This window comes from Amia ocellicauda, chromosome 23 (genome assembly GCF_036373705.1).
Source record: "Amia ocellicauda isolate fAmiCal2 chromosome 23, fAmiCal2.hap1, whole genome shotgun sequence".
NCBI classification, from domain to species: Eukaryota; Metazoa; Chordata; class Actinopteri; order Amiiformes; family Amiidae; genus Amia; species Amia ocellicauda.
In genome coordinates, this window is record NC_089872.1 from 18791353 (window position 1) to 18815222 (window position 23870).

The following is a 23870-nucleotide window of genomic DNA, read 5'->3' on the forward strand; positions in this document are numbered from 1 at the left end:
CATCCCACCTACAGATGGGACAAGAGGTGTTTTCCTGGAGGAGAAACATGAAAACAAAAGAAACAGGATTCAAAGTGCACTAGAATGAACTTCAGAGCGTCTCAGTGAAACTCCAGTGACTAGATGGCATTCAAATAGATCTGCTGAATTAAACGCTTGATCATGGAACTGATGTGTTCTTCACATCACTGTCAATATCGCTCATTACTAATGGTGGTTGATGTGAGAAGAATGTAAATAAATGATCCAGTTAGGAGTGCAGTGAGGGCTCACCTGTAGCCAGTGATCGACGCACTGCCCGTGATAGTCCTGAAGACAGGGCAGGGTGCAGAGCTCCTCACCCTCAGTGTATTCTGTGAGGCAGATCTGACACCTAAAACACAGAACAACAGTCAAGGGACCAAAGCTGCTTATTAACACATACTGGCAATAAGTGTGTATATAGACATCCCAGAATATTAGACTGCTAAACTGTGAAGTGAGTTTCATTAGACTTCACTGCGTCTGCACACCCAAGGTGAGTTGGACATGTTCTAACGCAGGAATATCCTGCAGGAGGCCAACTCACGCTGTCTTCCCTCCGCAGTGCGCCAGATCGAAGGCCTTGGTGGGCAGACAATCGATCTGTGTCTTAGTGAGCGCTGGAGAGAGTGCCTGAGAGAGGGAGAGAGAAAGAGAGGTTTAACCGTGGCCTCCTTATTTCTTTTTGTTTGGTGTTTCTCACATTGGAAGGTACCATGGCAGCCGTGTACGGAGAGGATGCCTCGTGCCATTACCTCAGAGTGGAAGCCCTGCTCTTCAAAGGCACACATCAGATCTGCAGGCCGACCTGGGCAGGAGCAAGAGCACAAAGCCTGGTTTAAAGCACTTCAGATCATGGATTTCACTGCAGTAATATTAACCAGACAGTCAAAAGCAGGACACACACATCTATATCTAAGGAAGGATCAAGAAACAACAGGACAGATACCAAATATAATCTGAAATGACCCATAAGACAAGGGTGAACTATAAATAACACTTCATAAAACAGTGTGTCCCTTCTTTATAAAGCATCTGGAGCTGACGTGGGACCACAGCACAGGACAGATGTCCTCTCAATCACACTGAACTTCATCTAACAGATCACTTATGTGTATTGAGGAGCGTTTGGTATTGCTCACCAAAGGGCATGAGGAAGCGCTTCAGGAAGCCCAGCTCCTGTCCACTGCCTTCCCCAGCCATGGCTCCCCCTGAAGGGGCCACACTCCCTGGGGAGGAGGACGAGGAGGAGGCAGAGCTAGAGGGGTCGGACGCCGGCACGGGGGGCGTGGAAACCGTCCTCTCACGTTGCCGACGCGGCTCCTCTCTGTCAGCCTGTGAGAAACAACACACAGATCAGCAAACGCCACAGCATTCAACTGAATTGTTTTAACGTCTGCATCAGCCCATTTCTAGCTGCAGTTCTTGTGCTTATTTTTGCTCAGTTGGTTTAGATGGTGTAAGTGGCAGATTGGGGAGATTGCAATGCCTGACTGGCTCAGCCGGGCCCTGAGGACAGGGACACTGACACACCCTTTGCAGTCGCCACAAGCATCGCAGCCCCACTGCCAGCAGCGCCACTAACCTGGAGACGCTCTCGCACCGAAACGAGCAGCACTTCAGCACCGCTGTCGCCGAGGACAGTCTCCTCTGCCTGTCCTGTGCTGCTCCCCTGGAGGACGTCACCCTCGGCTGCAAACAAAAGCAGAATAAGACGTCACTGTTGCACTGGTTCTACCAAGACCGATCATTAGCAGAGACAGGACATGAACTGCGCAGGTGGAACAAACACCTCCAGCACCAGGACTGGGGACGCTGATCTAAAACATCTATCTGACTCATTCCAGGCCAACACCATTGGACACCTGTTGAGAGACCATTCCTTACCAAAGGGCAGGTGGTATCGCTCCAGGATCCCCAGCTCCTGTCCACTGCCATGTCCAGCCATGGCTCCCCGTGAAGGGGCTTTGGTGGAGGGGGGGGAGGAGGAGGAGGAAGAGGAGGAAGAGGCATAGGAGGGAGTCCCCTCTGCAGCTGAGGTGGAGGGGCTGGCAGCCAAGAGCTGCACGCCCCACTGTCCCTCCTGCGTGCCGTCTTGCACCTCAGCTTCTGGCGCTTCTGTTTAAGAGAAGGAGACGGAAATGTAAATGCACAAATTGAAAGTGTCCCATTAAAGCATTGACGTGTATTTTCTGTTTGAACTACATGAAAGCCCATCGTATAGGAGGCTATAGCAGACGGAGAAATTCCTCCAAGACACTTACACTTGCGCGTTCTTCCTCCCGCATCTCTCCATTGTGCCGCTGCTTGCGCCTGCATAATAATAATAATAATAATAATAATAATAATAATAATAATAATAAGTTAATTCATTAGGCTGTCCTTTGAGAGACATTTTGCTCATATCATCCCCTGGCTTTAACAAACAAACAATCAACAGAGACTGTGACAGCAGGGGAGAGATTAGACTCCCATTGCACAGCAGTTTGAGACCCTGGAATATCGGTGCCTGTTACCTAATTAGAAGTACATATGTTGAGTTATATGTTGTTTTCCTGCTTCATCCATGTCATTATAATGAAGTATATGTAACAGAGTTATTATTGACTTCAATTGAATTCCTTCAAAATCCTGTTTGCTTATTCTTGTCGATAGCGACACCAAGTGGCCTTCAAAGGGAATGACAACTATCTCGCTGCATATGCATTGTCGTGTACATTGTCAATCTCCCCATTTGCTGTGTGCACTGGGAAGATGGGACGAGAGTAACACATTGCACAGCATTGCTGTCCATTGTGCAGGGAGGGGCCCTACCTCGGCGCTGGCGCAGTGACACCGGCCGGGGTCCGGCTGCGTCCGGCACTTGGAGAGTCGGGAGGAGCTGTCGGGACCCAGGAGCTGCCGTCTGGGTCTTCTAGCAGCAAGTCGACAGGACTGCGATCCATGTCTGCTTATCAGTCAATATCTGCTGATTCTTCAAATATCTCTCACTTTCTTTAGGGAGAAGGATATAGGGTCAGATTTGGGGTGACAAACTATTATATGCATACATTACAGATCTAAACTGTACCATGGTAAAGTACACCCCACTCTCACACACACCATCTCATGTGTTAAACTTGATATATACACTTTATAACAGTTTATATTTCGAGTGTACATGTTTATCTCTACATCTTTATCATAGGGAACTATTTGACAGATCTAGTTAAACTCGTTTTGTTTTAAACGTTTCTCTTTTTATTTAATTTCACCTCCGTTGTTTTAAAAATCCTGTAAACAACACATTTTTGTATTATAGCTCTCAACACGTCTTACCTCAAACCACTAACACACCACACTGAGCATTCGGCCACAGAACGCAGTGCACCGCACACGGCAGTGACGTCACAATGGCAGACGTCAAAATAAATGAAGGATATAGTTTATTTGAATTAAATTTGTTTAAATAAGAAAAACATGACAATTGCTCTGTTAATCAGTGTCTGATATGTATTGCTGTGGTTCCATGAAGATAAAAGTAGTACTGCATTTGTTTTAATAAATTTTATTAGCATGTGTATTACAACTTTTGCTTGAAAGGAGTATAGATCATGAAGCATGAAGCATGCTCTTCAGCTGGTCATTTTCTCTTTATTAAGAACAGGGTGGTTAATGCAGGCAGAACAGAAACCTTGAAAATGCACACTCTTATATTAGTAACAAGTGTAGGAGACCAGATCATACTAATTTCTGCAAGATTTCCATTGCTTTAGATCAAAGCCCTACAACTTTCAGTTACAGATCAATCTAGCTCTTGCATGACCTGAACTGTCCAATAGTATTTTACTGCTGTGCTCAACTTTTGATGCCAGAGTAATTTGTTGTAAAAACAAACACAAAAGGATCCAATTCCAATCTTCCTCCATTGCTTTGTTAAAGCAGCTACTCCAGAGTTTGTGTCTGTGCATCTTAAGTCTTAAACCCACAGAGTATCAAGAGATGCCACTAAGGTGGATGATAGAAAATCCTTGTCTTGTATAGTTTTATGTTAGAGATGTTAAAATCAGGCACATATCACTGAAGTTTGAAATCTGTCGCACCTTATATAAAAATAATAATCAAAGCAATAAAACAAACAAACAAACAACACTGTTGTCCGAGCCCCTGTCTTCCCCAAGAGTCCTCGCTCTTCTCCGTACATCAAGGAGAGAACAGAGCAGGTTGGCTCTGAAGGGACAGGACCTCTCTCTCTGTTTCAATATTTCTGCACCTCTCCCCAGTGCTGGGACAGGGGGCTCTTTGAAAGCAGCTCTCCAGCATCAAGATGCTTGTGTGCTGTGCATCACTCTCTGTCTGTGGGAGCTCTCCTTGCCAGGTGAAGAGAGCCATAAGAAGACAGAAGAAAGGAAAAAGCAGCGTTCAGAAGTTTGTTCTCAGTCGCATATTTTCATCCTTCAGTTTTTCGATTTCTGCCACCAGCGAGTCAGCCATGGAGTAGCTCTCGATCAGGGAGTGGATTTCACTCTGTAGGTGTGAAACTGCCTGATCATCTCAACTTGCAGATTGACAATATCCCTGTGGCACGCTGCTCTGTGGAGAGATAGAGAGGGAGAGGGGGAGAGAAAGAGAGAGAGATAGGCAACATTCACAGGTCTGCCTGGTCTTGTCTTTCGCATCCTTCAAGGTCTACTCCATGCCTCTCCATCCGGGGCTCAGGTGAGCAGAAGACAAGTGCTCACTGGATGGCACTTGAATGCTCGTTGGACGGCCTTGTAGTCATTTCTGTCACAATGAACAACATTTTTGGATAGACTATATACAACTTCCTTTCACTACTGCTACTATATAATAGTGCTCCTCTTAAGCCACAAACCCTTTACAAAATGATCAAAAACAAAGAACAATCTACACAAATGTAACCATTAAAGGAGATCCTTTGTAAAATGCTCATGGGATTAATGAAGGCTGTCCTCTCCATCCTCCACCTTCCTTCTCTCCCGCTGTCTATCACGGGGACATACAGCGGCCGTACAAACCATGCGAGCAAAGACTCTTGTGGCTCTACTAAACAAAATGGTCCAGATTGCAGTTGAATCCCCCTTTTAAAATAATGATTTAAAGGTTGGTGGAATATGAAACACCAACTCCAAGGTGTTAAACAATTAAAATGATTAATATGCCAGTACTTGTAATTGCTTTCACTTCTTTTGCAATAGATTTTGTGGGAAAACCTTAAGAGAAGTAGGGAATTCATTATATATATATATATATATATATATATATATATATATATATATATATATATATATTATTAACTGTATACAAAATAAACTGTACATGGCTTTGAATAAATATTTGGTTTATGAATGGCACTGCTTTTATTCATCAAACAATTTCACCAGAACTGTTAATTGAATCAAGAGCTCTAATGTCAAACACTATTATCACCAAGTTTTGCACTAAAGGAGCAATTGGTGTCTCAAAACTAAAATGTCATTATGTCATTATATCTTAACATCTCAATCATTTAATTACCACATTAATTACAATGTACCGCATTTTGCTTACACATGTGACCGGTGAGGTTAATTGGTCCTCATTATTAAATGCAGCTGGTGCAGGTAATAGTATTGCGACAGATCCTTTTTGCACACAATGACCTTTGGTCTGATGAGATTTGTCAATGTCTGTTATGGTTTGGTGCGTTTGGTTATATTTTTGCCTACTGTCTAAGATTAAGTGTAACCAGTTTACTAACATGATTTTATGCATCTTAGGAAATAGATTAACCCCCGAGGAAGTTGCTACTACAATAGGTCATTCAATGCAGCAGGAATCATTTTGCTTCCACTTTTTAAATGTTATTATATGATTATTAGAGGGGGTTGATGCCTTATTTTATTTTGCGCTTGCAAATGTAGAGTCAAGGTGTTGCATGTGTTATTGATAAGGCGGTACCGTATTGCTAAAATGAAAAGCATCGCTAGCTCTTTTATTCACTCCTGTATTTGTTTTCTGTAATAAACTGTTTACTTCTTCATCGGTGTATTCTGAGTTTACTAACGGAGCTACAGTATCAATGTTAATTCAATTAAGCATTACAATTTTTAAGGTTTAAAAATATGTATAACAGCAGAGGGCAGTAGAAACTAACGTGATCTCAGCTCACATTGAATTGAATGGCTTAATGCTGATGGGTTATGAGGCTAAGCATCCTGCAGACTCACAGCCCCGTTTTCTTGATGAAATGAAGGTCGGTCATCTTTGGGTATTGAATCTTGTGGATCCCATTAGACTCAGCTGTCATCAGCATGTGGCTGTTGCACTGGCATGGTGTACCCACAAATTGACTTTATTATACTTCTATAATTGTATCATTTTTACATACCCATTTATACAGCTGCGATTTTACTGGAGCATTCTGGTACCTGGTACTGAACCCACGACCCTTAATTGAAGTTACACTTTTAAGCTAAATATATATTTTTTAAATAACAAATGCATTGGTGCCTCACTAGTATTCAACATTTGTATTGTAAGGTCACCTGCCACATTCATCAGAAATAATTAAAGTAAAGGTCATGGGAGGTGTTATCTTTTACATTTCCTTTACATCTGTTATCTTTGACATCTTTTGTGTATCATTATCCATTTATATCGAAACTATTCACCTAACAGCCTGTGGACGACTTCTCGTTTGAATTGCAGAAAAAGAAGAACTGAAAGGCTCCTCCCTCTGGTTTGGGGTTCAAAGTTTACTCCGATATTAAAAGCCAGCATGCTTGTTGAGAGAAGCCCAGTCCAGGAAACTGCTGTGAAACTCTTCACAACTACACCGAGTCACATCCCAAATCAAGAGCGACTCTCCAGCCCCTGCCATGGACCACCCAGCACAGCAGACTGCAGTCAAAGTGGCCGTAGTCGGAGGTGGTTTGGTAAGGACGCTGTTTATTCCAGCTCAACCTGTTGTTATACAATAATACAATTTATCATTTACAAAAGTATCAAAAGCATTCATTCTTCTTTGGGCACTGCGCTCCTGCAGGACTATGACGTCATATTGCTGATATCTGAGAATATTTTAAATAGCTGTACTGTATATATATATATATATATATAATTATTTAAAGCCGTTCTGAGTATCACGGACGATTAAGTCAATTTAAATAAATACACTTGTATTGTTATTCTTTAATTTTATTAGGTTGGTGCCTTAAATGCCTGCTTCTTCGCAAAAAGAGGTTTTCATGTGGAGCTTTATGAAGCTAGAGAAGGTAAAACAAATATATTGATATTACTTCAATCATTCAATCATGATGTTGCTTGCATTTATACTGTATATGACATACATTTCCTTACTATTTTTTAAATATGCAGACATGCTGTTTTTGTCATACCTGCAAGAACATCTATGTATATATCTTATAGCACCATACAACTGTGCTGAAAATGCTTTAAATATTCTGTAATTCCCTTTAGATATCCGAAGAGCTAACATGGTTAAAGGCAGAAGCATTAATCTGGCACTTTCTCACAGAGGCCGAGAAGCTTTGAAAGCTGTGGGGATGGAAGAAAAGGTACAGTTCTCTACAATATATATGCCTTAAGGGCTCTAGACTTTTCACCTGGCCTTCCCTGTGCATTTAGTTAAGAATGTCAGTTTTAATCAGTTTAACAACAACGTGACATAGAGGATTTTCTGTATTTCAGGCGCATTTGTTGTAGATTTTGAGGTCTCTAAGAAAACCCCACAGAGTTGCTTTTGTCATGTCGGTCCGTCTGACATCCATGAAACTCTTACGGATTCCAGGCAAATCCTGCATTTCTTAGTGCCTCTGCAATCACTGAGTCAGACAGCATGAGGATGTAGGGTGACTCACCTTCCCTAATCAGTCTGGAAGCCTCACGGCAGTGACAAAGCCATTGTATTTATTCACCATTCATGCCAAATAATTTGTAATAGAATAAAATAAACTCCTTCAACAATCATTTAAATGCCTTATTTGTATATGCAAAATCATTCATCACACAGCAATTAGGATTTAAGCTTTGACAGTTGTCTGATGGTCGTTGCTGCAATGCTTGCTTTCAGATTGTGTCCACAGGGATCCCAATGCACGGGAGGATGATACACTCTCTGAATGGGAAGAGGTCCCCCATCTACTATGGCAAGAAAGGACAGGTAATAAGTGTCCAAAATCCACATCCAGGTCTCTGTTTGAACATTATACTCAGCCTCTGTGTTCTCTAAAGTCAGCAGTACTTGCTGAAACAAATGTTAATTATTACTGATGTATTTGCATTTACTATCACAGTCTTTGCTTAGAAAAGCCTGTGCCGTGGTCTGATCTTTACATGAAAAGCAAATTGAATGGATCAGATGGACAGATTTGTATCACATGGCCCCTTGTGTTGACCGCCTTTTGAACCTTTCATGTATAAGAGCTCGTTGTGACAGTGCTGTGGTTTTCAGAGGAGCAGAGCTCACTCTGCTGACATCACTGCAGGGCATGGCGGACTGGCTATCGGCAATTCTGCCAGATGAAAGTCCGGTCCACTTTTTAGTTCGGTGGGCCAGTCGGTTCCCATGTGCGCCGGTCGCCCCGTGTAGTCCCCCGGACCGCAGATCGCCAACACCCCGCCTGGACCGCACTATGGAAATATGCTTTTCTGTTACAGTTCAGTGTGAAGCAATCACAGATTGTTTCCTTTAGCTTCTAAAACCGGGAGATTAGCATTCAACTGCTGAATGGTGAAGGTCATGCCACTAGCTTCATATGGCCATCTGAGCTTTGACATTGTACACACAGTACATCTTGTACAGATCTTTTACACACAGTACAGATTTGTATGGTTCACTTTGTCTGGTTGAAGTGCAAGGGTTAACCTTTCCAGTCAATGAGTGATGTCTTTATTCATGTTATGTTTGTGTTTCAGTACATCCTGTCGGTTGACAGAGCTAACCTAAATAAGGAACTATTGTCAGGTAAGTAAAAATAATTAAAAAATAACAAACAACCCCTACTTTACTTGATGGCATCTTTTTTTTTTTTTTCTCTTTAAATATGATGAACAGGCAGTGTGTGAATTGAAATACCCTTTGGCTTTGAAGAATTAGCTGGATTAGTTTTATATTATGATCAATTGTTTTTACTTGTTAATCAGTAAACATGACAGGATACTCATGTAAGTCATGTACTCATGAAAGTCCCTCATTTAACCATAGAGCCCTAGAGCCTAGAAAACACATCTGTCTGACCGCAGGGGGGATAAAACTCGCCACTCAGTACAAACTGTACGAGAGGAGTCTCGTTGTGCTTTATTTTAAATGCACTCGGTGAGGTTCACAGTCTTTCTGGAAGACGAAACGAGGGTCAAAGGATAGTCTGTCCTTTTGAAAAGAGGCTCCCTGGGGGTGGGGGAGGGATCTCAATTACGTGCACTCTTTTATTTATCATTCAGGTCTAGCTCTGCCTATGCTTCCAGAGGTTACAATGTAATGGCTGTTGAATTAACCAGCCCCCTTTGTTTGTTTTTGCTTTTGAAGCGGCTGAGGCTTTTCCTAATGCCAAAATGAGCTTTGGACACAAACTACTGGACTGCAATCTGGAATCGGGGATGATGACATTCCTTAGGTAAACAGTACATACTGAACTGAAATGTACATACTGCTGGAAAAATAAATCTGATGATACAATAAATGTCATTATTGTAAAAAGAAGATCTGAAAATAACACCTAGTGCACTAACCAATGGTCTATGTTAAACAGTCCAATAAGGACAAGTAAATGTGTAGAAATTAAATACTTAGTTCGGTGAAAGATAAACAATTCAATTCCTTACCTCATATTTTCAATCTTTCTGTTTATAAGTGGTTATAAAATGACATGTCTGGATTAGTGTGTCTATGTTCTGAAACCCGACCGTGAGGTTTCATAGAAAATGTGCAGAGGAACAAACAGCTCCTCTTCTTACAGTTTGGCATTTTGCAGTTGTGGACAAATGTTGAAGATGGAGAACAAACCCAGTCTCGTATAATTTCCACATGCAAACCCAGCATAAATTAATTTCCCGTATTGTACCAGTTACGGTAAATGTTCTTCTGCACAATCATTGCAGCAGGAGGCTCTATTGTGTTGCAATGTTCCAGGACAACCCTGTCTATTTGTGCTGCAGGACAGACGGCTCCACGGAGCAGGCAGTGAGTGACCTCATCGTGGGCTGTGATGGGGCCTTTTCTGCTGTCAGGAAACGGTTTATGCGTCAAAACCGTTTCACTTACAGCCAGACATACATTCCCCATGGGTACATGGAACTCACCATACCCCCAATAAATGGTGAAGTAAGTATTTCTTTATTGTCAATTTTTTGGTAGTTACGGTTTGAGACTTTCCGTTGTTGACAGAAGTGTGTTATTTTAGAAATAACAAACCTGCTTAACTATCAGACTAAGAAAAACAGTGATATAAGTTTGTTTAATCTGCTCTTTCCCACAGTTTGCCATGGAGCAAAATTATCTCCACATTTGGCCAAGAAACACATTCATGATGATTGCTCTACCTAACTTAGTAAGTGCAGTTGTTGTTTTAGATGTCAGATGACACTTATAAATCCTAAATATGTGTGTTGTCATAAAATATTTCCTAGTGAAAAAAGGGACCTTGCGCTTTCCTGAGCGTCACTGTTGAATCTCGACTTTCTAGGACAAGACGTTTACCTGCACCCTGTTCATGCCATTCGAGGAGTTTGAGAAAATCACTACGGCCAGCCAAGTCCTGGAATTCTTCCAGAGATGCTTCCCAGACGCCATTCCTCTCATCGGAGTGTAAGAAATATCTCCTCCTGTTGGGGCCCTGATACGCCACCATCACAGTGACTGTTAGAGACAGTACACAGTGTAGGAAGAAGGTCTTACAGGGTCTGACAAAGTCTTTTTCATATCTGACCAATGGAATTGCTTATGATCAAAGCAGTAAGGCCTTCATTCAAAAAGGGGCATTAATTTTGCTTCTACTTGTAAATAACAAATTTGTTTCAATCCCTGGAGCGCACACACATTCACCTGCAGCAGTGTGGCTTGTTCTAGTTAAAAACCAATTGTTCCCATGATTTCTCCTCCTCAGAGAGGCTCTGAAAACGGATTACTTCCGATTGCCAGCCCAGGCGTTGGTGTCCGTCAAGTGCTCCACGTATCACATGGGAAACAAGTGCTTGCTGATGGGAGACGCCGCGCATGCCGTGGTTCCCTTCTATGGGCAGGGGATGAATGCTGTAAGTAAAGGCACAGTTATATCTAAGAGGGCAGGAATGAGTTTGCTAAGATTGATTGATTTTGCATAAAAACAACTCGCTTTTCCTTTTTTGTTCCCTGAAGATGCGCGGTCACAAATCGCTCGCTGATGTTCACTGTATTATTTCCCTTTCCTTGCAGATAACGTCAGACCTTGAAAGTTCAATCAAATTTGTTAAATACTGAAATAGAATTCGTTCATTATACATACGGCTCTGACATTTCAAAACTGTTGATTGCTTTATGTACCCGGGGATTCAATCAACTGACAAATTCTCAATTTCGGTGACAGAGTAAACAAAACATAATGATGATTGAATGAAAAACTCATTTCTCCAAGGCCAGTGATTATGACAGCTGTACTCGGAGGCAGTGCTGTAGTCAAAACCACCATATCCGAGTCCGAGTCGAGACCAAGTCCTCAAGGGTCCGAGTCCGAGTTGAGACCTGGAGTTATACTATGCAATTTGTGGATAGTATAATTGTCACTTGGCCTCCTTATTTACCTCCTGACCATGACTGTCCTCGAGTCCCTGTTTGCCTGATCGCCCGACCCTTGCCTGTGACCACGACTACATCTTTGCCTTGCCCTTGCCCCCTCCTGTCGGTATCTGACCCATGCCTGTCTGTTTAATCTGCTGTGTCTTTCAAATGATTATTTCTAAACATTTGTTTTTTCCTTTTTCCAAGGGTTTCGAAGATTGCCTCGTTTTTGATGAATTGATGGATCAGTTTGATGATGATTTCAGTGCGTATAATTTCATTATTTTCAAAAGTAGACGTATACCAGACAACCGTTTTATTTTTAAAGGAATAGGAAGAAAAGCTGTATTATTTCATTCGAGGTGATCACAGAGAAAAATGAATTTGTTTAACAAAAAACACCACACTGTGTTTGTTTATGATTTCAGACCTCTCGCTTCCTGAGTTTTCCAGACTCCGAGTGCCAGATGACCATGCTATATCAGATCTGGCCATGTACAACTATATTGAGGTAATTCTTGGTCTAAATCAGCAGCCAGAAACCTTTGTAACTGGAATGAAGTGGATAAATTGTAATAGGATGGGTTTCTCTTGCTGTTACCCATGCAATTTACTTTGTCTGCCTATACTGAACCACTTACAAGGTTATTACTGTTGTCCTTCAAGCTGTTTTTGGTTAAATAACTTGTTTATTCCTTCTGGAATGCAACTAATTTCTATAAATACCCTGCTTTTGTAATGTTTATTTTCTGGTTTATGCCTTTTATTAGTATGATGATAATTACATGCTATTTTGTCTCCTTAGATGCGCGCTCATGTGAACTCCAAATGGTTCCTGTTCCGAAAATACCTGGACATGTTCCTTCATTATATGATGCCAAATACTATCATCCCTTTATACACTATGGTGAGTCTTATCCAGAACCATTCTGGAATCTCTTTCGCTCTGCAAACGTTCTAGATCTCTCCAGATATAAGGTTGTGCTTTTGTTAAGGACACAAGCCAGCCTTTCTGTACACATGTAAGTCGATTGTCTGTATGAAAATCCGTTGCCCTCCAGTTTGTCCTTACTGAACTGTCCTGTCCCCACAGGTCACATTCACCCGAATCAGATACCATGAGACAGTCAAGCAGTGGCAGTGGCAGAACAAGGTGAGATGGAGTCACCCGCGGGGATGCAGTATTTCAGGTGTCGAACTGTAAAGCAGATTGTGTGTCATACTGATGCTCTGACAGTTAGTGAAAAGAGACTTTTTGATACGCCGAATTTGTCCTGGGGCCAGTCCCACCAGCTCAGTATAGGGAAATAAAAGACGTGACCTTCTGAATGGATCTGAGGTAGCAACAAGTTTTTGGTCACAAAACATGGAAATTGGAAAGGCAATTATGTGCTTAGGCAATTAGGCCATTATTTGATTTGTCACCAGTGAAGCACAGCTTGGAAATCTGTTATTACCAGAAGTGTGCTCTGGAGCCACTAGGCAGCCCCACTTCAGCTACCCAAATCAAATGTAAATCAAAAACGCTGAAGTGTAGGACCCTTACGAAAGATGTTTAGTGTGAAGAAGAAAAACAAAAACACTCTTCCATGTACTTGACTTCCTCTCATTAGACAAGAGTCCACAGGATCACTTTTGTTTGTATCATGTTTGTCATGGAGGCTTTAGGTGCACTTTGAGTCCCAGTCATTCAAGTGAATTTCAATCATGATCAATAATAGGAGGACAATGAAGTTTCAAATGCAATCAGTTTATATTCATGTGGGATTGATTAAACATATACATAGTGCTTAGCCTTAATTTGATATTAGTTGTATGTAGACACAAGCCTTCAAATGTTACTTTAACTTGTGAATCTCTATTGTATACTTGATGAGTGAAAAGAAATAGAAGCAAAGCTTTCCACATCACAGATATCCATGACTTATCTGGAACCTGTTTGCTGCTTTGACCATATTTCTCTGATAGATGCTGGTTAAAAAACGCTTCAGTTACATTTCTTATTAGATTTAATTCTTTGACACCGTGCAGTACATTGGTGTAAAATTTCGATTGTCATAATGTTAAATGCAAAAACGTATCCCTCTGTGTTTCCTTCCAGGTGATCAACCGAGGACTGTTTCTGTGTGGTGTTTCATCTGTAATAGGTGGAGCTTACCTGCTCTTCCGGTACAATCCCTACATACCTAGCGTGCCTCTGGATCAGTTGTGGAGCTGGGCCCAGAGCCTGAAGCTGCTCTGACATGGTCTTGTCCTTTTGTCCTTTCTTTGTATATGTTATGGAAACACTAATAACCCTGTATGTAACTGACTGAGAATTTTAATTAAATTGAATTCTGACCTGCAGCAAATATCACGTCTCAGATTTGTTGGAGACGCAATGATTCGTTTAATGTAACAGAAACCAAAAATACCCACTTCCTCACGTGTGCGTTACTATACTGCTGCTGATGTTGAGGACAGACGACTGCAGTTACATTTCTGTTTCCTCCAGACTCTTTGGACTATACCCCCGATGGACTTACTGTGGATAAACAGTAATGCTCAGAGGGAATAGGGAAAGGGTTGTCCCTCATTTGGCAGTGTAATTGACGTCATGAATCTTCATTACTGATTCTAGTGTGCTGCAACTGATTGTCGATGAGAATACCTAATCAGTGTGAGACTTTGTCCATGGCATTGTTGTGGGTCTGTCAAAAGAGCATCACATACAGTGAGGGGAAAAAGTATTTGATCCCCTGCTGATTTTGTACGTTTGCCCACTGACAAAGAAATTATCAGTCTATAATTTTAATGGTAGGTGTATTTTAACAGTGAGAGACAGAATAACAACAAAAAAATCCAGAAAAACGCAGCTCGTTACCTGTATAAAATACACCTGTCCACAGAAGCAATCAATCAATCAGATTCCAAACTCTCCACCATGGCAAAGACCAAAGAGCTGACCAAGGATGTCAGGGACCTACACAAGGCTGGAATGGGCTACAAGACCATCACCAAGCAGCTTGGCGAGAAGCTGACAACAGTTGGTGCAATTATTCGCAAATGGAAGAAACACAAAATAACTGTCAGTCTCCCTCGGTCTGGGGCTCCATGCAAGATCTCACCTCGTGGAGCTTCAATGATCATGAGAACAGTGAGGAATCAGCCCAGAACTACACGGGAGGATCTTGTTAATGATCTGAAGGCAGCTGGGACCATAGTCACCAAGAAAACAATTGGTAACACACTGCGCCGTGAAGGACTGAAATCCTGCAGCGCCCGCAAGGTCCCCCTGCTCAAGAAAGCACATGTACAGGCCCGTCTGAAGTTTGCCAATGAACATCTGAATGATTCAGAGGAGAACTGGGTGAAAGTGTTGTGGCCAGATGAGACCAAAATCGAGCTCTTTGGCATCAACTCAACTCGCCGTGTTTGGAGGAGGAGGAATGACCCCAAGAACACCATCCCCACCGTCAAACATGGAGGTGGAAACATTATGCTTTGGGGGTGTTTTTCTGCTAAGGGGACAGGACAACTGCACTGCATCAAAGGGACGATGGACGGGGCCATGTACCATCAAATCTTGGGTGAGAACCTCCTTCCCTCAGCCAGGGAATTGAAAATGGGTCGTGGATGGGTATTCCAGCATGACAATGACCCAAAACACACAGCCAAGGCAACAAAGGAGTGGCTCAAGAAGAAGCACATTAAGGTCCTGGAGTGGCCTAGCCAGTCTCCAGACCTTAATCCCATAGAAAATCTGTGGAGGGAGCTGAAGGTTCGAGTTGCCAAACGTCAGCCTCGAAACCTGACTTGGAGAGGATCTGCAAAGAGGAGTGGGACAAAATCCCTCCTGAGATGTGTGCAAACCTGGTGGCCAACTACAAGAAACGTCTGACCTCTGTGATTGCCAACAAGGGTTTTGCCACCAAGTACTAAGTCGAAGGGGTCAAATACTTATTTCCCTTTTTTGAAATGCGTTTTTCTGGATTTGTTTGTTGTTATTCTGTCTCTCACTGTTAAAAGACAACTACCATTAAAATTATAGACTGATCATTTCTTTGTCAGTGGGCAAACGTACAAAATCAGCAGGGGATCAAATACTTTTTTCCCCTCACTGTACATCTAATAAAGTCCAGTAATCACAGGTACTAGATGAGAATTATTTTTAGTTTTTTGTTAATATTCAGAAATTCATATGATGGAACAACAGAAAAACAAGGAAAGGGTTCTTATCTTAAAATACATCTTATTTATTGTACTGTACAAGGACTATTTTCAAAGCATATTGTGTAGGACAGGGTATAGAACATCTATTCTTATGGTTTTGTGACTATTGCACTATAAAAGATAAATTAAGTTTTCCAGTAGCACACCATGTCCAGAAGAGGAGGTATGTTGTAGGAAAGGATGATTATTGACATCTTAAACTTTAGTCTTAACCGTTGTCTCAGAGGCACATCTTTATGCAGGTTCTTCTTGTACAGAACTCATTTTGACAGCCATAAAGTACTGAGAAAGTTTCCTTGTTCATGCGTAATCTCTCTCCTATGTCCTGTGCCTTATGGCAGACGTGTTCATATCTTGGTTCTACGCTTGTCAGCGGTGCAATCTGGTGTAGTTTTATCAAAGGTTTTGAAAGGAGAAAAATGGTCTGCATAAAATAGTCAGTCCTTGAGACTAACAGCTACACAGAAGGATATCCATGAACTCATGATTTGGTGCAGAAGAACAGTCCATCACAACCCCACAGGACATGCTACTATGTGATGTATAACTTGTCCATCGCAGGCTCTTGTGGCCTTACAGAGGTCGGACTTGGATGACATTCACCTCAGGGGCACAGCTCTTGGAAGACACGTCCAGGTATTGCGTGTCGTTGCTTGTGATTATGAAGACTATGGATGAAGAGTTGAAGGTCACCTTCTTCTTTGGCCGGTTGCCTACTTTCTGGGACACCACAATAGGTCGGATTGGCCTCTCCACCCTGGCGATTGGCCTTTCCTTGAGGGACCTCTGGAGTCTCAACAACCGGGCACAGAGAAGCTGCATAAGGCACCGCCGGAACTACGGAGCAAAGCAGAGCAGGCAGCGTTCAATTAATTAAATTGGAATAAAACCAATGAGTCATTTCGGGGGTGAAAGAGAAGCGTGTCAAGGTGGAACAATAAATCCATGCAAAGCAGGTGTCTGGTAATGAGGTCAATAAAGGAGAAAGTGAAACAGCTATCGGGCAATAATGGAAGTATCTTGGAAAACGAACAAGACGTGTCAAATTTTCTGAATGAGTATTTCACAGAGGTTTTTACAAAAGAAAAAACAGATAAAATTCCAATAGGCTAACAATCAGTCCAGTCAAACCCTAAGAGAAATCTGGATAAATGAGGAGGAGGTACTAAAGGGACTAGCAGAATTAAAAACAAACAAATCACCTGGGCCATATGGTATATTTCCAACAGTACTTAAATAAATGAGGGAAATTATTTATAGGCCGCTAACTCAATTATTCCAAATGACACTTAGAACAGGGGATGTGCCAACTGACTGGAAGACAGCAAATGTCATACCAATCCACAAGAAAGGGGACAAAACTGAGCCAGGAAATTACAGACCAATCAGTCTCACCTGCATCACTTGTAAAATGTTGGATAAAATGATTAGACAGAAAATAGAGGAGCATCTTAATGAAAACCATATTCTTGGAGATAGTCAACATGGGTTTAGACGAGGCAGATCATGTCTTACTAATTTATTAGTTTTTTGAACACGCAACTGCAGCTGTAGATCATGTGAAACCATATGATATGATATACTTAGATTTTCAAAAAGCTTTTGATAAGGTTCCACACCAAAGACTGATCCTCAAATTGGAAGCTGTAGGCATTCAGGGTAATGTAAGTAGATGGATTATGAACTGGGTGATGTACAGGAAACAGAGGGTGTCGATTAGAGGAGTCAGTTCTAACTGGAGTGAGGTTGTTAGTGGAGTTCCACAGGGATCAGTATTAGGGCCTTTGCTTTTTCTAATCTATATTAATGATCTGGATTCTGGGATAGTTTGCAGACTTGTTAAATTTGCAGATGATACCAAAATAGATGGCTCAGCAGATACAATCTCGGCAGCACAGGCTATTCAAAGGGACAATTTTCAGTTGTGGGCTGACACCCGGCAGATGAAATTCAATGTGGACAAGTGCAAGGTATTACATGCAGGTAACAATAATGTCCACTATAATTACACTATGGGAGGAATAGAACTAGATGAAGTAACGCATGAGAAAGACCTAGGAGTCTATGTGGACTCCTCACTTTCTCCATCCAAACAATGTGGGGAAGTAATAAAAAAGGTAAAACAATGTTAGGGTATATTTTCAAAAGTGTAGAATTGAGAACAAGGGCAGTGATGTTCAGACTGTACAATGCACTAGTTAGAGCTCATCTGGATACTGTGGACAGTTCTGGGCTCCACACTTCAAGAAAGATATCGCTGCTCTAGAGGCAGTTCAGAGGAGAGCAACCAGACTTATTCCAGGTCTGAAGGGAATGTCCTACTGAGAGACTGAGGAACTGAACCTTTTCACCCTGGAACAGAGGAGACTACGTGGGGACTTGATCCAAGTCTTCAAAATCATGAAAGGCATCGAGCACATCGAGCACAGAAAACAGGAGACACTTCTTCACACAGAGAGGCGTCACAATCTGAACAAACTCCCCAGCGATGTGGCTGAAGAGACAATTTGGGAACATTCAAAAACAGACTGGATAGGATCCTTGATCACTTAGTTAATAATGGTCACCAAACGAGCACGATGGGGCAAATGGCCTCCTCTCGTTTGTAAACTTTCCTATGTTCTTATGTTCTAATGCATTTTCTTCATTATATAAACATACAAGGTACATATGTCTCTTTTAGTTGATTCTGGCTCCATTAAAATCACTTTTAAAAATAAAATGTGGACTAAAGCTATCAGCAGAGAATGTGTAATTGTTCTAGGATTACCAGGAGTGTGGCCTGAAGCTACTGATGTTTTGATTATTAAAATAACTCATATGGACATTGACATTGACATGCTATGTATTGACCATGCAAGAAAGAAACCTGACACTGACTTCCTTCTAGCACTTTAACCCGTGACGCACACGCCCAGAACAACTTACCTTCCGGCTCATGATGAAGTAGATGACTGGGTTGTATGCTGTGCTGGACTTGGCGAAGAAAGAAGGGATTATAGCCACAGTCGGGGTGACGACCTGCTTCTTGCCAAAGGCAACCAACATGGAGACCACGGCATAGGGCGTCCAGCAGATGAGGAAGGTGGAGATCATCAGCAGGAACATCTTGGCCACTTTTTTCTCGTAGCGGAGGATCTTGATGATCTGAACCGTCTGAAGGTCTTGGATGCATCGAAGCTGTGGAAGAGAACTTGAGCATCTGAAAACCATGAATGGGTGTTTAGATCAATTAAAATGGTCCCTTATTTGAGAAAAAAATAAGAACTATTGCTATTAAACGGTAACCTTATATGATAGCTAATTATTATTTTGTATTAACACGCATCACTTGATAGGCCTGGTGTAAAAGAGGAAATACTCCACCTCATGGCTGACTAACAGCAATTTAAATGTGTAAGGCATTCTTTACAGGAGTAAACGTGGGTCATATATATTCTACTTCCATTATGCTCTCTGTTGTTTCGTAGGCTTCAATTCTTACCATTCTCACGGTGTATAAGATGTGTCCATAACAATAGGCCATGATCCCAACAGGCACGAAGAAACAGCTCAAGAAGAAGAAGAGAATAAAGGAGGCATCATTGGGATCCTTAGAGGCCCAGTCCAGAGAGCAGCCCAGTCTGTGTATCTCCAGAGTGTATCTATTCCAGCCAATCAGGGGGGCCCCAGTCCAGGCCAGCGAGTAGAGCCAGATGTAGGTGATGGCCTTCCAGGACCACGTGAAATCAATGACCTTCGCATGGACCACCCGGATGTAGCGCTCGTACGCAAGGGCGGTCAGTGTCATGATGGACACGATGCCTGTGTAGAAAAACGACGGCACAAGGCTTAGAGACTCCTGATAAACATCCTCAGATGTGTTAGAGAATGGATGGAAGGAAAGAAAAACAGAGAACATTTATTGCTGTACTCATAAATCACGCTGGCAAGATTCAAGATTCTCATACAACTGAGACAAATAATTAAACCACTGGTTGGCACTTGGCCTTCAGAACAGGAATGCCAAGACCATTTTTCAGCTCAAGAACCACTTGCTAAAGATCATTACCTCCCTCTTTGAGAGTTTGGCTGTGGTGTGCAATGATTTATTTATTTGGAGGATTTTTATTATTTTTTAGGGTGTAAAGACCAATCTAATGAATACTCCAAAGGCAATAACTACCAATATAATAGAAAATGTAACATATAAGGGAGTTCACTTCACAACACTAGATTGCCCTACAGAAAATGTCTGAGGAAGTCATTTTGGGAATAATAAACTCATGAACCGATCATTGCCCATGATATCTGAGTGTGTAGGCAGATGGCTCTTCATTACAGCATCTGGCAGAACACATGGAGGAGAATTCAAGATGCCAGAACAACAGCAAATCTGAGTTCATTGGCTCAAGACTGATTCTGCCAAGTTAATGATAAAAAGCTTGCACCTCTTCCTGTTTGTCCCTCAGTATTTAAAACACCAGGATGCACCATTAGGTGGCGCTCTAGTTACAAACAGATTCAAACGTTAAGAAATGAAGTAACACAAATTTGGATCGATAGACAAATAGACAGACAGACCTGGAGTTTATGCAAAACCCTGAATTTTGCAAGTCTGGTTTTCTCAGTGAAACCAATTCCACAGATTTAGTAGTTTTCTTTAATGTTTTCACATTGCTAGCTAAGCTGCTCAAATGCACTGAAATGCAATTTAATCATTAAAAAGTTAATTGTGGGATATTAGTTTCACTAAATGAAGATATAGACAATTTAATGGAGCGTTCTTCTAAGTTTTTTGTTAGAAAGTCATAGATGTAATAATAATAAGAATAACAATAACAATAAAAATATAAGTATATTTTATGTAAATTAATGTTGGATACTTGAACCCATATGGTTTTGATCCAGTGATTTAAAGGGCACTTCTTGAAGGTCAGTGTAGTGTTAGGATATTCTGAACAAAAGTATAGTCGAATGCATTGAAATAATATAATAAAGGACACGTATATATGTATAGCATATATAAAGTATATATGCATATATAGAAAGAACAAACAAAAATGTTGCATTCACATACTTTCTTCCAGAGGATAGATTCATTAGGCACCACTATTATTAAATTAAGTGTTTGCTTTAATGCGAGAGGACCTCAATTAAACAAGTTGCAGAAGATTCAGTAGATTCGTTTGACATAAAACACGTTTTAGTTCTTCCTTTTCTTTTTCTACCGAACATAATTGAGCGAGAGGTCAGAGCAAAGGACTATGCACCAAGAAAGCTATTTGTAATTATGAATTATTTGAACTGCGAGTATTTAAAAAATACACACCTGCTTTTCAATGCACACAAAATAGATCCAATGATTATGAACACCTGTTTTAAACCTGTACATACTCCTATTTATAGCTTGCAGCATAAGACAGTAGCCTAGACAATAAGACAACTGCGCACTGGAGAAGTGTATTTACAACGTGCAGTGTGTGATCAGTAGTAAAGGGGTGCAATCAATTATTAAATTCATCATGCCCATCTCATGCATGGTTCGACTCAAGTCAACATATAGACGACATGATGTAAAAAGCAGAACTGAGTTGATTTACGACCACATAGTGCAGAAGTATCTCCAGGAAGCTGTGGTTGCTGGCCCGAGTCAGAGATTTTGCATTTCTCTCCTTTTTTCTTGAGTCACTGCATATGCCTGCACTTGGTGATGCTTCTCAATTCTACTCCGCAGATGAGATAAATACTTATTTTCTGTAGATATAGTATTACAAAAATATGTTTCATATATAGTTACATTTGCTCATGTTTCGCCCACCCCCCAATAGAGTCCCATCGACTGACATATGATTTAATTGTAAAATGACATTTTCAGAGATTGCTGTCAGCAGGATCAATGCATGCTCAGTGATCAGGAGCTTCTTGCCCTGACAGACACCCATCTACCCGGACTTCCATCAATGCCAACGTGCCCAGCAAGTCTGTTTACTGAAGCTATTATTCAGTCACTGCACAAGCAGACATGTCCACAACTCACAGCTTTTGAGCTCTGTAAAGGTGCACCTACCGAAGAAACTGTTGCTGAACCCGTCCCACACGCACGTCGCCGCATCCCAAACCCATCGCCCCTTGATGCAGGACAGGAAGGTGAAGTTGACTCCGAAAACCGAAACCAGCAAGTCGCTGACACTGATGTTGAGCAAGAAGAGATTGGTGGGTGTGCGCAGTCTCTTACATTTGTAGAACAGGACCAAGACCAGGACGTTGTTGCAGAAACCCAGGACGCCTATGGTCCCCACTGTGAAGGCGAGAACTTTGTAGGTGCCGTTGCTGAAGAGGTCCTCGTCCCCTGCGATAGTCCCCGTTTTATTAGCAGGATTCATGGCTGGAGGAGCCCCGGGTTGAGCATCATCTCGCCCAGGTGAACCATCCCTGCGCATCGGGGCTCTCCGGAGCTGGTCTTCAGCTTCGGCTCTTTTTTAATCCGGTTAAAGCTGGCGTCTGCTGCTGCAAGAATTAGGGCTTTTTTAAGCGATAAGGGGTGAGGGATCTGGTTAGTGTGTCATCCGTCTGAAACTGTTCACGTAGCCATCACGTGTCGCCTGCATACATGACAGCGGGCATCTGGGAGAGTAGTAGTAGTGCGTGAGTAGCTGCACATGGAGCAGCTCCTGCGCCCAGACGCCTGGCATTATTTCAGTGGGATTCAAGCATTTTAAGCGTCTGGTGTCGTAGGTAGCCTAGGAGGGGATAACCCACACGTTTTACATGTGGAAATAGAGCAGAGCAAGTACAATTGTATGTTATGGTATGAAGTTATGTTGTATTATGCCTTATACATGTATTAACATTTTCATGTAGCCTACACAGCAAAATCTTTGGTGTTAAAATGTTAACATGCAGTGTTTGCATAACACTCATTGTGTTAAACTGGCACTTTGAGATTGAAACCATCTTGAGAGTCGGTATTAATACTGGGTGTCAAAATTAAGAGTGTTGATTTTACACTGTACTGGTGTAAAACCAAAGAACTTGCCATTCTCACAGTGCATTGTGGTAGTTTCCTGAATAATTGTTTTATTTTTTCTTATTGTATAAATGTTAATATTTTAAATGATTTACTGTAAGAGGGTACAGTATGTCTTTACCGCCAATATATTTATATTTGTTTTGTCCAGTTTGTCCAGCACCAACCATAGTCTTTCTTGTCTATTTGTCTGCTTGTGGTGTGCTTGCAAGCATTAACTGTATATGCGTGACCAGTGTGCTTGTCTGACTGGGTTTTGGTATTTATTAACTTATTTAGTAACTGAATGTGTTAATTCCACCCCCTCCAAGACTCCAGGGAAGATGAATGCAAACTACTGGCCACTGCTTTTACAGACTGTGCTTGTCTGATGTGACTTTAGCAAGACATAGTTATTAGCTGCTGATTTTTTGAGTGATTGTTCTTGCTAGGCTATTTGCTGTAGAAAATGTGAATAGCTACTATGTCTGCTCAAACAAAACATGTAATCTTACGCCAGCAGACAACAAGACAAGAAAACAGGACATGTTCATTAACTAACGCACCTCTGAGATCAGATTCTACACATCATAGTGAAAGATTTAGGTTTGCGGTCTGTTCAGTTTTGATGACAGCTCCTCTGGTGGATGTGTGTGTGTGGGGGTGTTTGTGTGTATGGGGCAAGGTGTTGGGATGGATTCAATGACAGCATGTGTTTTGAGACAGAAAAGGTGCAATGGAGTTAGGACTTTAGCTCTATGCAGCTCAGCAGATGGACGGAGCGAACCGGCACTGGAATGCACGATCATTTTATTTCCCCACAAAGCTAAAATATTGGGGGGGACAAAATCGCTTACTTTTAATATTGGAGGGGACACATCCCCCCATCCCCCG

The 23870-nt window shown here is 41.7% G+C and overlaps 2 protein-coding genes across 3 annotated transcripts; one reads left to right on the plus strand and one right to left on the minus strand.

The window, feature by feature from the left end:
- Positions 1 to 6764: 6764 nt before the first annotated feature.
- Positions 6765 to 14127, plus strand: kmo (kynurenine 3-monooxygenase). The gene is made up of 15 exons (XM_066696944.1): positions 6765 to 6938; positions 7208 to 7277; positions 7483 to 7580; positions 8096 to 8185; positions 8941 to 8989; positions 9551 to 9638; positions 10180 to 10345; positions 10500 to 10571; positions 10707 to 10828; positions 11127 to 11274; positions 11984 to 12041; positions 12205 to 12287; positions 12582 to 12683; positions 12870 to 12929; positions 13878 to 14127. The coding sequence occupies exons 1-15, from the start codon at positions 6882 to 6884 to the stop codon at positions 14016 to 14018; spliced, it is 1404 nt and encodes a 467-aa protein (XP_066553041.1). The 5' UTR covers positions 6765 to 6881; the 3' UTR covers positions 14019 to 14127.
- A 1860-nt stretch (positions 14128 to 15987) lies between these two features.
- Positions 15988 to 22730, minus strand: opn3 (opsin 3). 2 transcript variants are annotated; one of them, XM_066697015.1, is made up of 4 exons: positions 22038 to 22730; positions 19473 to 19792; positions 18917 to 19190; positions 15988 to 16825 (listed from the first exon to the last, which is right to left on the minus strand). In XM_066697015.1, the coding sequence occupies exons 1-4, from the start codon at positions 22408 to 22410 to the stop codon at positions 16593 to 16595; spliced, it is 1200 nt and encodes a 399-aa protein (XP_066553112.1). In that variant the 5' UTR covers positions 22411 to 22730; the 3' UTR covers positions 15988 to 16592. The 2 variants fall into 2 exon arrangements, with proteins under 2 accessions (XP_066553112.1, XP_066553111.1); XM_066697014.1 differs by having other exon boundaries at positions 18917 to 19168; positions 22038 to 22728.
- Between the last annotated feature and the right edge of the window lie 1140 nt (positions 22731 to 23870).

What these genes read in the sequence shown, in the direction of transcription:
- kmo (XM_066696944.1), top strand. Translation starts at nt 6,882, where the DNA reads ATGGACCACCCAGCACAGCAGACTGCAGTCAAAGTGGCCGTAGTCGGA. An exon ending in GGGATGATGACATTCCTTAG is followed by an intron (nt 9,639 to 10,179) that starts GTAAACAGTACA and finishes TTTGTGCTGCAG; the next exon opens with GACAGACGGCTCCACGGAGC. An exon ending in TCATCCCTTTATACACTATG is followed by an intron (nt 12,684 to 12,869) that starts GTGAGTCTTATC and finishes CTGTCCCCACAG; the next exon opens with GTCACATTCACCCGAATCAG.
- opn3 (XM_066697014.1), bottom strand. Translation starts at nt 22,410, where the DNA reads ATGCGCAGGGATGGTTCACCTGGGCGAGATGATGCTCAACCCGGGGCT. An exon ending in GTTCAGCAACAGTTTCTTCG is followed by an intron (nt 19,793 to 22,037) that starts GTAGGTGCACCT and finishes TTTTCTACACAG; the next exon opens with GCATCGTGTCCATCATGACA. An exon ending in ACTTCATCATGAGCCGGAAG is followed by an intron (nt 16,826 to 18,916) that starts GTAAGTTGTTCT and finishes TTTGCTCCGTAG; the next exon opens with TTCCGGCGGTGCCTTATGCA.